Source organism: Sinocyclocheilus grahami, unplaced genomic scaffold, assembly GCF_001515645.1.
Source record: "Sinocyclocheilus grahami isolate Dianchi unplaced genomic scaffold, SAMN03320097.WGS_v1.1 scaffold510.1, whole genome shotgun sequence".
Lineage (NCBI taxonomy): Eukaryota > Metazoa > Chordata > Actinopteri > Cypriniformes > Cyprinidae > Sinocyclocheilus > Sinocyclocheilus grahami.
The window spans coordinates 261119-277262 of NW_015505689.1; the positions used below are offsets into that span (position 1 = coordinate 261119).

At 36.7% G+C, this 16144-nt stretch overlaps 1 protein-coding gene across 2 annotated transcripts in view; it reads left to right on the plus strand.

Annotated features, from left to right (window-relative positions):
* gabrb2a (gamma-aminobutyric acid type A receptor subunit beta2a) overlaps positions 1-13787 on the plus strand; it is a 54764-nt gene extending 40977 nt beyond the window's left edge. The window contains exons 6-10 of one of the 2 annotated variants that reach the window (XM_016237293.1): positions 1861-1998; positions 4390-4542; positions 8842-9086; positions 9497-9637; positions 11583-13787. In XM_016237293.1, coding sequence (XP_016092779.1) covers positions 1861-1998; positions 4390-4542; positions 8842-9086; positions 9497-9637; positions 11583-11927 — 1022 coding nt within the window. In that variant the 3' untranslated portion in view covers positions 11928-13787. The remainder of the gene's footprint in view (positions 1-1860; positions 1999-4389; positions 4543-8841; positions 9087-9496; positions 9638-11582) is intronic. The other variant, XM_016237294.1, reaches the window with a different exon arrangement.
* Positions 13788-16144: the final 2357 nt, after the last annotated feature.

Sequence of the window (16144 nt, forward strand, 5' to 3'; positions counted from 1 at the left end):
CGCCGCTGCCTGCAGCGTCTTCACACACAAACGAAACTTACTAGAGAAGTGTGAAGTGGGACATAATATACCTCTGTAAATAAATACAATTTAAATTCACGTCTCGCACACTTAAATGCCCTTTGTATGGAACATATACGCTCCCTTCAAACTGGAATCATGGAGGAATATCCGGTAATGTCCACTTCGCAGGGCACTTACAGTCAAATATAACAAACGTATGAAGCAATAAGAGAAACATACAAAATGTGCAGAGCGGGGGTACGCGAGGACTGGAATTGAGAACCGCTGTTCTAGACATGCCGAAAATTGGACGCTACAGCACAGCAGCTCTTCTTCTTCTTGGTTTTCTCTGACGCACTAACTCTGCAGCAGCACTTCTTCTTCGTCGTCTCGTCTGATGCGCTCACTCAACCAAGCGTTCTAACCACGACCTCGCCCCTCCCCACACCCCAACCATTCACATTTCTGTAGGCGGGAATTATTTGTAATGAAATTCTAATGAGCCGCTTTGTGATATCACAAAGCCCGGAAACCAAACGCTGTAGTCCAAACGAGCCATTTGCTGTAGTTCTTGAAAAGGGATTTTTTAAAAACGAAATATCTCCCTTTGGAGTGGACTTTGAGATTTGTAACTTTCTAGATCTTTTTTATGCCCAAACATACACACTACACACTGACTAAAATTAAAAAAGTTTAAATTAAAATAATAGGACCCCTTTAACCTTCAACCCTGTTACCCAAAATATTGTAGGAAAAAAACATTGAATAAATATTTATCTTTAAATTTTGGGAAATATAACAAAAACTACAACAACAACTAGCTATTGAGTGATGTAATTTAGAGATGTAATATGTAATTTGAGTGATATTTACAACCCTGTTACTCATGTTTGCATCGTTTTTAGTTTGTTTTGTTTATTTTTAATGGTATAAGTTTTGTCTATTTATTTCTAAAAGGTTTTAAACTGTATTTAGACATGCCACGGATATTGGTAACAGGGTTGAAAACAAATCTAACCCCATTAATTAATATAAAACAAATTTCTTATAATATTTACTAATATGCAATATTTAAATGGACAACCTGAGGATGATGATCAACGTTTTTGAGACAAACAAAGGTTTTTGTTTCGAAAACAAAAAAGATATAAAAATAAAAACAGATTAAAAATATTTATAACAACTATAAAAACATTTCAATGATACTAAAGTAGCACTGGTTATTGCATGATCAAAGTTACATAATTTGGATCACATAACCAAATTTTCACATAAACAACCTTATTCCTTTCCTCTTGTTGATTGCATTTGTCAATCTTAAGCTTCAACTCTGTTACCCAAAATATTGTAGGAAAAAAAACTAAAAACATTGAATAAATATATATCTTTAATTTTTGGGAAATAAAAAAAAAAACTAAAACTTTTGGTCCCAACTAGCTATTGAGTGATGTAATTTAGAGATGTAATATGTATGTGATATTTACAACCCTGTTACCCATGTTTGTTTTGTTTATTTTTAATGGTATAAGTTTTGTCTATTTATTTCTAAAATGTTTTAAACTGTATTTAGACATGTCACGGATATTGGTAACAGGGTTGAAAACAAATCTAACCCCGTTAATTAATATAAAACAAATTTCTTATCATATTTACTAATATGCAATATTCAAATGCACAATCTGAGGATGATGATCAACGTTTTCGAGGATCAACTCTCTCTTTGTTTAGAGTCTCATAAAGCTTGGATGCAGAAGGAAGTAAGACACAAAGTCAGTCTTTATGCAGAGCACATTTCATGCTGCTGTTCCTCAGTTGTCCTCATATTTGTCATAACGCACGTGTGTTTGGATCCTCCAGATGGCTACACCACAGATGATATCGAGTTTTACTGGCGAGGGGGAGATGGAGCCGTCACAGGGGTGGAGAGGATCGAGCTGCCTCAGTTCTCCATCGTGGACTACAAACTCATCTCCAAGAACGTGGTTTTCTCCACAGGTTGAGTTTATTCTCCTTTGTGTGTGTTGCACAGTTGGGACCATGAGTCAGAAGTAATGTTTGATCTAGGGGTGGGCGGTAGGACCAGAATATTATATCACTGTATGAGTTTTTTTTCATGATAACCGTACATATTATCTAATGAGAAAATAATTTTACAAATTAAAAGGGTATTTTCAGTTTTCAGACACAAACCAAAAGATATGATTATTCAAGACTTCTTAAAAAAAGTAAAGAAAGTAAAGCTAATATAAAACGGCTGGGTCTCACCCTGAATTCTTTGGTATTTTTATCAGAGCTGTGTAGATTACATTAACATAACATGTTATGGATTCCAAATTACATGACAAAAATTGTAGTTAGTAACATAATCCATTGCACATTTTAGGCAATATAGTCAGACTACTTTTTGATTACTCATTTATCACATTGATTTAAATAGGATAATCTTGTATTGAAATAAAAATACAAAGAGAAAGAAAATATATTATAAGTGCATTAAAAATTACATTACTGTAAGGTCCCAAACTAGAAACTGCAGGGGGTTCATGAGTTTAGACTTGAGAAAGGTTAATAATTAATTAAATCATAAAAATGTAAAGTTAAAATAAATCATTTTAAAATAACAGTAAAAAAAAAAAAACATACTAAAAATGATGAAGTATTTAGTTTTCCTGATGTCATCTGACCATTAACCAACATCAGAGGACCATGAAGATGCAAATGGGTTACTTAATTATTAAATTATTACCTTAAAATCACACTTCAAGTAAATATATTAGATGAAAGAGGTTCAGATGACACAAAAAAGTTTGGGAATCCCTGCATTACATGTAAATAAGAAATAACGTGAATTTGTGCATTTTAATGAATTTGAAGACAAAAGCCTTCCGAAGTCATAGAAATACATGGTTAAATAACCCATCATTGAATGTGTTCATCAGTAATGCTGAGAAGACACTTCTTGAAACGGAAATGTTTTTTGTAAATCCAGTGGTCAAATTCTGTGTGGCTTGTATATTTTCTGTTTAATTATAGTGAGTGGTCTTTGTGTGAACGTCCACAAAACTGGAAGACTTTCTGAATGTATGTAAGCGGTTGGCTATTTTAGAAAAGACGGAAAAAGAAGAATTAGGGAAAATCAATAAATTATAAATAATTTATTGCAATTGAGTGAATAATATGTAATCATGTAATCGATAAAAAAAACGTATTTTAAAATGTAATATAATCTAATTACAAATACTTATTTTTTGGAATCTGATGACATATTCCAGATGACATGTAATCAGTTACTACCCAGCTCTGATTTTTATTAAACTACATGCAAAGGCTTCATGTGCAACAGCCGTTATACACACATCTGTGAGCACACAGAAAGATGATATAAGCCCCGGCCTGGTATGATCCCTACACTTTATCCACAAAAACATCACAAGCTGAAATGTTGTGGTGCAGACCTTATTGCATGCATATATAGTTACAGTATCCTTTTGCTAATCCTTGAAGCGATGTATGCGATGAGTAAGCATGCGAGTAAGTGCACATAATTTGTTTTTCTCCAGTCTTATTATCATCACTGGTCTGCCTTTCAGGAACAGATAACAGGAACAGTCTGGCTGTCTGACTCTACCCACACTCTCAGACACGCCGCTTATTATTGCGACCGGTTCTGCCATCAAATATATATTTGAGGTGGCCTCTGTGTTTACTAGATATGGACCAATGCATTGAATGATCAAATTAAAATGATCAGCATTCTGCAATACAAGAAAAAGACTGATGCTAAAAACAACAGTTCATTGATAACGGTCAGTCCAGGTTTTTTAAAAAAGAAATGATGCATTATTGCATTAAATTGATTAAAGGATGCATTGCATTGATAAAAAGTGACCGTAAAGACATTAACTACATCACAAAAGATTTCAAATAAATGCTGTTCTTTTACATTTTCTACTTATCAAAGAAACCTGAAAAATCATGCATCACAAAAATATGAAGCAGCACGACTATGTTTTCAATAATCAGAAATGTTTCTCGAGCAGCAAATCAGCATATTAGAATGATTTCTGAAGATCATGTGACACTGAAGACTGGAGTAATGATGCTGAAAATACAGCTTTGATCACAGAAATAAATTACATTTTACAATATATTAAAATAGAAAACAGTTGTTTTGAATTCCAATAATATTTCACCTTTTTTTACTGCATTTTTGATCAAATAAATGCAGCCCCGGTGAGCAGAAAACGCTTCTTTTACAAATATTTACAATTTTGCACACCACCCCAAACTTTGTGTGGTACGACTACAGCAATTCCAAAATGGTTATTACTAGATGTTACTAGAGAGCATGAATGAAACCGTCCTTCTTTTTCTTTTTTGGACCAGGCTCTTATCCTCGTCTGTCTCTGAGTTTCAAACTCAAGAGGAACATCGGTTACTTTATCCTGCAGACCTACATGCCCTCAATCCTGATCACCATCCTGTCCTGGGTATCCTTCTGGATCAACTACGATGCTTCTGCTGCACGCGTGGCTTTAGGTGGGACATCTGATCATGTGATGTGTTTGTTGGGGTTATGGTGACCATTTTATACTGTGTCTTTATTTTGTATGCTCAGGGATCAGCTGTGATGGTTCTTTGGATTTCCGGTACTTGTTTTACAGGCTCTTTTCTGTTTGCCTCTCATTGCAGTTGAGTAATACATCAGTGACTGTGATTTTGCCAAGATGTGTTTCTGTATCAACATCCTTGTTGGTCCTGGAACAACATTCCTATATTGTGCTGCAGTGATGGCATCATTTTGTAGGTTAACCTGGAAGTTTACGTCACCCTGGTTCCCTCTACAAAACCCAATAGGATTTTCATGTTGGCTTTTGGATTATTGCAGAAAAAAAGCTCTGTGACCAACAAAGTTTATGATTCTTACACATTTTGTGCATCAAGATAATCTTCACAAATGAATACTTTTATACATTTCAAAGCTTGTGTTTGAAACAACGAGGCTGTGAATGTGAACTAGAGAGATGACAAGTTGTCCTGTTCGGTGTGATGGTTTTTAATGGCCCAGACAACCGCAAAACAAGTAAAAGCTTAAAAAACCACAAGGGGGTATTGCTGATGGTGTAGAATAAATCTTGAAAATATTTCTAGCTTTTGTTGGCCACAGACCTTTTTCAGACATTTAACTAACCAGTGCTGAGTAGATTACTTACAAAGTAATCCATTATGGATTACAAATTACATGAGTAAAATTGTAGTTAGTAGCGTAATCTGGATTACACATATGTGACCTTGGACCACAAAACCAGTCGTAAAGGTAAATTTTTTAAAGTTGCAATTAATACATCATCTGAAAGCCGGAAAACATCTGAAAGCTTTCCATTGATGTATGGCTTGTTAGGATAGGACAATATTTGGCTGAGATACAACTATCTGAAAATCTGAGGGTGCAAAAAAATCTAAATATTGAGAAAATCATCTTTAAAGTTGTCCAAATGAAGTTCTTAGCAATGCATATTACTAATCAAAAATTAAGTTTTGATATATTTACGGTAGGAAATTTGCAAAATATCTTCAAGGAACATGATCTTTACTTAATATCCTAATGATTTTTGGCATAAAAGAAAAATCTATAATTTTGACCCATACAATGTATTGTTGGCTATTGCTACAAATATACCCCAGCGTCTTAACACTGCTTTTGTGCTCCAGGGTCACATATTAGGTATGACTACTTTTTGATTACTTTTAGACTATTTTGGCATAAAAGAAAAATCATTAATTTTGACCCATACAATGTATTGTTGGCTATTGCTACAAATATCCCCCAGCGACTTAACACTGCTTTTGTGCTCCAGGGTCACATATTAGGTATGACTACTTTTTGATTACTTTTAGACTGCTTTTTACCTCACATGTTTGTCACATGACTCGAATGTGAGAAAAAAAACAACAACAACAAAGAAAAGGAAAATACATTTCATACCTTTTTATCAATATTGTGAAATGCATGAAACATTACAGTACAGCGGGGTTTCTGAAACTGGGGTTCATGAAGAGCTTAATTACTGAAATCATAAAAATATCAAAAGCTTGGGAATCCCGACATTACATGAACAAATGTTAATGCACATGAAAACATGACATTATACAGCCAAAGTCTTCCAGGTTTTAAAGGGGTCATATGATGCGATTTCAATTTTTCCTTTCTCTTTGGAGTGTTACAAGCTCTTGGTGCATAAAGAAGATCTGTAAAGTTGCAAAGACTAAAGTCTCAAATCCAAAGAGATATTCTTTATCAAAGTTAAGAGTCAACCACGCCTACCTAAAACGTCTCGTTCTAACACGCCCCCACATGTCTACATCACTATGTGGGAAGATTTGCATAACGCCGCCCAAATGTTCACGCAAAGAAAGAAGGCGTAACTTTTATTCTCGCTGTAGTATTGTTGCCACCGCCGCCATGTAGTGAAGGCGCTGTGTTTCGTTGTGAAAGCAAATAATAGCACAACAATCTGCATTAAAAACCCTAAGAAAATAGTTGAAGATGTCTGTAAAGTTTGTTCACCTTTATAATCTGAATTTTTAATCTAAAACAAATAAGCACCAATTATTTCAAAGATATGCACTTCAGGCATTAGGCATTCTCAGTGCTCATCCATTTGAAGCACGTCTCTCCACTTTTTAGTGTCCACAACCAATGTGTTTTACTTTTTGTAAGCACAGATTTGTTTCCTGGTGGATTGTTAAAGGGTTAGTTCACCCAAAAATGAAAATTAGTATAACTCCGACTGGATTCGTCTGAAAGAAGAAAGTCATATACACCTAGGATGGCTTGAGAGTGAGTAATTTATGGGCTAATTTTCATTTTTGGGTGAACTAACCCTTTAAATGGCTACACAAACTAGGCTCTCAGAAATCTGGTAGAAGTTTGCCAAACAGATTAGGACTTTTCAAATCTGACTTGTTGAAAGTGTGTCTTGTTTATTATGACATATGCATCAAGCAGTCTAGCTTTCCATGTAGGATCAACAAAATATATTGATTCAATTCAAGTTTATTTGTGTAGTGCTTTTCACAGTACAAATCGTTGCAAAGTAGTTTCTAGTTATATTTAGGAGTAGGTTATTAGTGGCGACTATGGCAGAAATGTACAGTAAAAAGCATGCCGTTAGTATATAAGCCAAGAGGAGACTGGTTTTCCTTTGCTTAAGTAAGGAAACTTTGCTTCCTTTGCTCCTGTTAACAAATGTTGGTTTTCAGGAGACTCAGGAGACTCAGGAGACTGCATGCGCAGCGCTGAACTCATACAGCCCCGGAGCTGCTTCCATGTACAACTGCTGGCGCAAGCTACATTAAAGTGATTATTATGTTGTGAATATGGATATTTTTCTTACAAAAACACATTGATTCGCTACAGGAGGCCTTTGTTCACCCCCCGGAGCCGTGTGAGACATGTTTTATTTATGGATGGTCGCTTTTTATTTCACTTCTTTTGGACTGATGCATGCAACACCCGCTGAGTGGCATTAAACAGCTTGAAAGACCAAAGACAATTTTTTATATAACTCCGACTGGATTCGTCTGAAAGAAGAAAGTCATATACACCTAGGATGGCTTGAGAGTGAGTAATTTATGGGCTAATTTTCATTTTTGGGTGAACTAACCCTTTAAATGGCTACACAAACTAGGCTCTCAGAAATCTGGTAGAAGTTTGCCAAACAGATTAGAACTTTTCAAATCTGACTTGTTGAAAGTATGTCTCGTTTATTATAACATATGCATCAAGCAGTCTAGTTTTCCATGTAGGATCAACAAAAGATATTGATTCAATTCAAGTTTATTTGTGTAGTGCTTTTCACAGTACAAATCGTTGCAAAGTAGTTTCTAGTTATATTTGTATAATACATTTTAAAATAAAGCAATACTTTGATTTAACCAGGATGCATAAAGTTGATCAAAAGGGACAGTAAAGACATTTATAATGTTACAAATTCTATTTAAAATAAATGATTTTCTTTTGAACTATTCAAAGAATCCTGAAAAATTTATCACTTTGTTTCCACAAAAGTATTAAGAAGCACAAGTGTTTTCAACATTGATGATAAATCAGCATATTAGAATGATTTCTGAAGATCATGTGACACTGATGACTGGAGTAATGATCAATGCTTTGATCACAGACATAAATTACATTTGACTATATATTCACATAGAAAACTGATATTTTAAATTGTAATAATATTTCACAATATTTCAGTTTTTACTGCTTTTTTGATCAAATAAATGCAGCCTTGGCGAGCATAAAAGGCCCCTCCTTCGCTGTAAGTCCATGGGTTTTTTTGTGCTTGTTTTGTGCTTCGGATTGCTTAATAATAGCATCAACAAGCTGCAAATTTTGAGGTGCCACTGACGCCACAAGAACTTTGTGAGGCGAGTTGCATGAGAGCGAACAGACCCCTAAACCCAAGCATTAATTTTCATCATGCAACTCATTCCACAGTGTTCATGAGTGCTACCCGAAATGGTGCTTCGTTTAAAATCGAAAAGCACATCTCTAAGTATATCTCAATGCTTCTCTCTGGAAGTGCCGTAGCTCGCGGCAAACCTCTTCGATTTGCATTTGCATTAGCGCATTGTATTCAAGTCGATTGTTGTCAAAGTTTTCATAATGGTTTCAAGTTGGAAGATGACACATGAATAACCTCCCTAATTGCTCCGTTGGCAGCTCCTACTCAGCGCTTGCTGGATAATTATGTCTCGCTTCTCTTGTTACATAAAGCTGCAACTGACTTGAGCTGTACTTAATTATGCCTGAACGCTTTCTCTGAACTCCAGGTATCACCACCGTGCTGACCATGACCACCATTAATACTCACTTGCGAGAGACCCTTCCCAAGATTCCCTATGTGAAAGCCATAGACATGTACCTGATGGGCTGCTTTGTCTTTGTGTTCCTGGCGCTGCTGGAGTACGCCTTCGTCAATTACATCTTCTTCGGGAGAGGCCCTCAGCGGCAGAAGAAAGCGGCGGAAAAAGCCGCCACGGCCAACAATGAGAAACTCAGGCCCGACCCCAACAAGGTACTGCTGAGCTTTCCACACACACACACACACACACACACACACACACACACACACACACACACACACACACACAAACACCTCACGCATCTTTAGGGTTTGTTGACAAAGGCCTCTGGTCAGTAGGTGGTCGGTTCTCTTTCAGGGTCAGATTGTTAAAACACCGGATGCATAGCTGTATTTTTTCCACTGGCATAAGCTTGTTCACCAGCTGCAACCTAATGGACTTTTACCCTCAGAAACATGTGATGAAATATCCGGGAGATCGGCGCAGACTTTTGTTAGCTGTAAACAAAGGACTCTCGGCTGGTGGAGCCTCTAGGGCTTTCCTTCTAATCTCACTGAAAGAGTTGTGTCTCTCTCTGAGTGCAGCCGACCTCTGTAACTGTGCTGATTTTGTATGCTTGCAGTGGTTGGTGGGAAGTGTAGTTCAGAGAGACGATGCTCTCTATGCCAGAATGAAACAGAGGGAAATTGACGGGTATGACTCGATGTGGGATCCGATCTTTGCGGAGGATGCAGCATTAGGACTAGGCGATCAAAGACTTAAGGTACTGAATGGTACAAAAAATGCAATGGCTCTGCATCGATAACCAACCAGAAGTAAACACACCCAAGCTGTTTCTGTTTGATTCTTATGCTTTCTTTGGATGACTTTGTGTTGTTCTTCCTTTAGAGTAATGATGGTAGCCATCATCATTTCCACCATTACGCTGTCCTGCCTTTTTTTCAGTTACCGTTTGCACCCAAGCCTTTTTCCCAGATGCCCATTCCTGTTTGATTGCCGAGCGTAGCGTTTTGTGCAGTGGACGCTTATTAGTTTAAAGGACCGTTCACACCACGGAGGATAACTTTAAGAAATTTGAATCATTCAAATTCTATGAGAATATAGGGCGGTCCACACTACAACTATAACAACACAGAAGAAGAGTGTTGGGGGTAACGCATTTCAAGTAACGTGATTTGCGTAATCAGTTTACTTTTTCAAGTAGCGCATTACTTTTAAACGAGTTACTTTTTCAAATTAAGTTGCCAAACACATAACTTTTCGGATTTTTTGTTATTTAAAAAAACTAATAATCAAGCCCAGGCCAGGTGACAAAATGTAACACAAAAGAAACGTAACGCATCACTTTCCATAGAAGTAACTAAGTAACGCAATGTGTTACTTTTTTAATGAAGTAACTCAATATCGTAATGCATTACTTTTAAAACTAACTTCCCCAACACTGCAGAAGAGTGATATTGTCGAAGCGATAAAAGCATTGGCAGCCAATCAGAATCCATCCTGCTTTAAATATATAACAATATCATTTTTAATATATCATTAAAAACAAATGATATCATGCATTGCTGTGGACACTAACTGAATTATCCTTATACAGTAGATATCTTTTCAGTAATCGTTCTTGGTGTGAACGAGACTTCACTTTTGGGACATTCAGAGTACTGAATTTGATTTTGGGGTAATTACTTATAAACATAAATTAAGGTCTGTAAAATTTGAATAGCCAAGATTATTGTCTACATAAAAACCAAGTGGCTGATTGTCAATAAAATGCAGATAAATGTATATAATATAATAAAATTTAAAGCATGAGAGATATCAAACTTCTGTTACACAATACTGAATGTTCAAAGCAGAAAATCGATTGACAAGGTGAACAACACAATGGGGAACTAACACTTAATCTGCTTAGGTATTAGTTAGTCTTGATTATATGAATATATATACTGATAAATTGTTGTATATAGCCAGGTGCAACATTTGTCGCTTTGTTACAGTAGCATTAGCGCTTAGCAAACTGCATTTGCAATGTTTACATAGCTTTTGTAGGACAATTTTGATGATTATTAAGCAGCCCAAGATATAATAATGCTTAAAATGAAACTTTAAAATGAAAAATCTAATCAAATCAAATTTAAGCAAGCAAGGTTATCGTGGAAAGGGAATGCTTTCCTTCCTGCCCCGGCCTTTCCTTACCTCCATCTCTGCAACCTGACTCCTCACTGTTGAGGCCTTCATGTTTTTGCCTTTTTTATTTGCATTTATTTGGCTGATTTATACGCAGACAGAATTTTAACCATGCCATGGTTGAAATTCGTGAATAATCCTGGATATTATTGCCTGAAATGCTTTTACTCCACAGCTTACCATGAGTGCAGTGTAACTATCGCTGACGATTCATTTACTATGGTTGCACTGCATTCATCATGGGTTTAAAGGGACAGTCCACTTCTTTTCAACATCTAGTTCATGAAATCCATCATTGTGCATCATTTCAACATATGCAAAAACAGCATTACCCTGCGGTCTGTGATTTTAAAAGGCGGATTCCAGTTGCATACACAGTGTTTTGAAAATATCCTACCCACAGATCTCAGAAAAATGCTGGTTTTGCAAATATAATGTATAGAGGGCTTTTCAATAATGCACCATTTGATGACAGTGATTCTTAACTAGACCTGATCCTACAATGTTGCTTCTCTCTCCAGATGACCCCCGATGATATCCGGCTGACCACGGTTGAGATGAAGAACGAAATGGGTCCGTCTGATCTTTCCCGGGGTCTGGGTGACCCGCGTAGCACCATGCTTGCCTACGACAGCTCCACCCTTCAGTACCGTCGAGCGGCCATGGCTCGGCAAAACTACGGCCACAGTGCGCTGGAGCGCCACGCCACCCAGAAGAAAAGCCGGCTGAGGAGACGGGCTTCCCAACTCAAGGTTAACATCCCGGACCTGTCCGACGTCAACTCCATCGACAAGTGGTCGAGGATGATCTTCCCCACCGTGTTTTCCTTCTTCAACATAGTTTACTGGCTTTACTACGTGCATTAAAAGCATCCGCAGAGCAGAACGGACCAAAAGAGAAAACAAAGAAGAGTAAAAAAAGAGAATAAAACAATACACCTTTTGCTGATTTATTTCAAATATATAGCGGAAAGACTGAGGAAAGATGGTCAAAGTAAAAAAAAAATAAAAAATCAGGATTTTGTTTTTTCGTTCTAAAGACACAACCAGAGGAAAAAACACGCAGTACAGGGCTTGTTCCAGAGTTTCAATATACCACTTATATTTGTCATATGTAGATTACTCTGTGGATCAAATATTTATGCTTGTCTTTGCATATATTTTAAAGGATTTGTTTTTTGGGTTAGTATATGTTTACTTCGTAGCCAACTGCATCCGAGAAAGCTTTACAGAAGGAGTCGGTCGTGAAAGTCTATTTTCCTAGAGTTACGCTGTGTATCAGATATCTTTTAAAAGCATGCTTTGGTTTGTTTTCTTTGTCTCTTGCAGAGAGCTGGAGCACAATGCATTTTCAGTTGACACTTTAAAGATTCTTCTGTTCTTTCAAATGAGTTTGCAGGATGCAATGCAAAGACTCTGTCAGGAAGCCATACAGGGTATTTTCACAACAGGTCCTTTTACTATTGCTTTTTTTTTTATGTTGGGCCAACAAGGAAACTCAGCCCTATTAAAACATAGGTTTTATCTGATGCAGGGGATATATGAACATGCTGGGCCACGACGAAGGACCTATATGTGATCCCATGGACAAGGACGGACTGACATGGACCATTACCCCGGTGGTTGGACTGTGTCAACAGTACCTAGGCCGTGTAAATGCTAGACAGTCCTAATCTCTACACTGTATAAACTTTGTGTGGTAAGCCGCAGGCTGTTTAACATCTCGAGTGTTTCGAGATTGGATGAGGCGAGTGAACCTCAACAAAGAAAGACGCAATATATTTGTAAACCATCAACACTATCGATAGATATAAGTTGAAAACTAGTAGCTGATATTACATCATGGTAAAAAAAAAAAAAATCTGATTCAATAGTTGTAATATCAGATGTTACTGTTATGGTTCATTATTTAAACATATTTTTTGGTGTATTAGATTTCTTAATGTCGAAGACTTTGGTTGATGAAAACAATCTTGCTTCTTAAAAATTGGGCGAGGGATCTGAATCTTTTTCAAAGGCCTCAAAGCGCACCAGTTGAGTTTAAGCAAGAAACCGATCATTGCAACTCTGAAATGTATGGTTCTGTAACCATCACTTCAGTTCACTAACAATATGTGAAGGATCTGGATCATACAATCAAAGCATCTGTCAGGCAATTTTGTATAAAATCCTGTAAATTCTAATGATATTTAATAATGACCTGTAAATATATATATATATATATATTGTGTAATGTCAACAATAATGAAAATGTATCTAAATTAAATTATTAAAGCTTAATGAAGCTTATATCTCTTAAACTGTTACCTTACAGAATTTTCCTTGCAGTTTTACGGTGGCTACAGTCGGAAAGGTTTGAGTCAGACTAGTTTACTCAGGGCCGTAACCATAAACATGAGAGGGACAAGTCGATATCAATAATTAGAAATTGCCAAATTGTCCCCTTAATATTGCACTCTGTTTGTTATTATGATGACTAAGGTTTAAAAGTTAAATTTTTAGCCTGGTCTAACGGCGCTCGTTACTGTCAAAATGATAGAGATCGCCGTTCAAATCGAAGTAGGCAGGATTTATTGTTCAGAGAAGCAGAGCGCGAATTCCAGAGCGTGTTGCCAAGTCCACGAGCTACTTTTATATTGTTGTCTCGTCGTTTTTTGTGCGAGGTTTGAAGCGAATCATCTCCAGTGTTGGGAGTAACTCATTACAAGTAATGCGAGTTACGTAATCAGATTACTTTTTCAAGTAACTAGTAAAGTAACGCATTACTTTTTTAATTTACAAGAAAATATCGGAGTTACTTTTTCAAAAAAGTAATGCCAGTTACTTTGTTTTCCCATTTATTGACTGACAAGTCTCCTGTCCCCATACTGGGAGAAATCGGGAGTACAGAGGCGTTGTGTGCGCTGTGTGAACATGATGCTACTGTAGTTCTAGACTAAATGTGAATGTGCATTAATTCATCCCACTCACAAAAAACAGATTTAGTATTCATCAAAATGAGTTAAAACCGTGAAATGCAAACTCTGAATATGATTGAGAGAGGCGGGGCATAGAGGGCCTACAATAATGTACAGTATTTGAAAAATAATGTGTTTTTTGAACATTAAAGCATGTCAACATATTCTGTTACACCAAATACACAAAATAATGATCTTTAAAAAAGCATCATATGACCCCTTTAAAAACAATCAAGCCCTGCTTATATTTAAAAAGTAACGCGAAAGTATCGCAAAAGTAATATAACGCATTACTTTCCATAAAAAGTAATTAAGTAACGTAATTAGTTACTTTTTTAGGGTGTAACGCAATATTGTAATGCATTACTTTTAAAAGTAACTTTCCCCAACACTGATCATCTGGCCCCTCAGAACGCTATACTGACTGAGGAGGACCCCACCGGAACGCGATTATATTGCCATTTTAATAGCCAATTTCCCCCGGAACGCGATAATTGGGATAATTTTGGCCGTCATTGGGCAAGTTCTGAGTAGCAATTGGGCTGATTTTATTACGCAGACCTGGCAACCCTGTATCCAGAGCGAGCATCAGTTTTCACGTTGAAAGACAGCGAGGTTAGATTGAAGTAGCGAAAAACATACAATATTTGACAACTGTTTTAGTATAAATTATATATTTAATGACAGTAACATTCAGGGATGCAAACTACTCAAGTTGTTTTCTTAAAAACGGCCGTTTTAAATTGAAAATGTGGTACCATTTACGTGATTCATGTAGGCTTAATTCCTAAATATGACGATACATGCAACGTTCTGCGTTTTTGTCTTATGTCTTTATTATATTTTTGTCATATTATTTGGAAATCGCTCAAAATGATTACTTCCCAACTAGAATTAGACATGGAATTTCAGTCACTAATTAGAATTAGACATGGAATTTCCTTCAGTGTTCTATTTCTTTTCTTCATTTTTTAAATCTTATATATAACTGGTCCCCTCTAATGTTCTAGACATGATTATGACTTTGTGTTTACTGTTAACTAATGCTGCACAGTAAATACTGTATACTGCCTACTATTTTTCAAAACAAGTAAAACAATGCAACGATAAACATTTCAAAGCAGTAGTATGTGTCATTGTTGTCACATGATCTTTCCACACTGAGTGGTGTCATCATTTAACATTTTTAATTGAATTATAATTTAAAATAATTGAATTTTGCTTTTCTTTTTTCTAGCTTTCTTTTATATTTTTATCATACCGTTTTTTCAGCCATGTTCCAAGTCTTCTGAAGTAACACAGAATAGCCTTGCACTCCCTGGCGAGATGTTAGAATCACAATTGTAATTATTTCTGGTTCATTTGTCGCACTAGTAATGGAAAGTCAAGTTGAGTGCTTTGCATTATAGGATATACATTATTCTGTGCATCGTTCTCTGTTGTGTACTACACATGTTGTCAAATGTAGGAGGTCATGGTCATTCTATGCATCCAGAACGTATTGCACACATTATTAATGCTATATACTACTCACCGGCTCATTAGATTAACCAGAAGAACAATATTGAATTTGTTCTCAGTCATGTTGTGCATTTAATCCCATTGTAGGCCAGTTGGGACGTGTACATGATTATGCTGCTCACAGTTCATTATCTCTTGTTTGTTTGAAATATGGATTCTGCTAACACAGCACACGACTAATATGTTTATGGTTCCCTGGAAAATGATGAGCACTTTAATACATTTTCAAGATTTTCAATAGCCCTTCAATGTGCGTTGACGTATTGTGCTTAAATTACCATAAATCCACGTGAGCTCCATGCAGATGAGAGAAGATTAAGACACGTTATTGTCGCAGGTGATTGAGAGACGGGGTGAGATGGGTGTGTGTGCTTGAGGAGCGATTGGAGAGGGGTGTTGTGCCCGCTTTATGACTGACTGGGTGCCAGAATGCATAATGGACGAAAAGGCAACACTTCCGCTCCTCTGACAGACAAGAGAGGGGGGAAAAGCAGTTCTCATGGGCGATGGAGGCGGCCACAGGGGACATTAAGGCAGAAAGGCATGAACGTCGTTCCAGTACACTATGGGCTCGGTGTAAAAGAATGGCCCTGTAGGCCAAAGGAG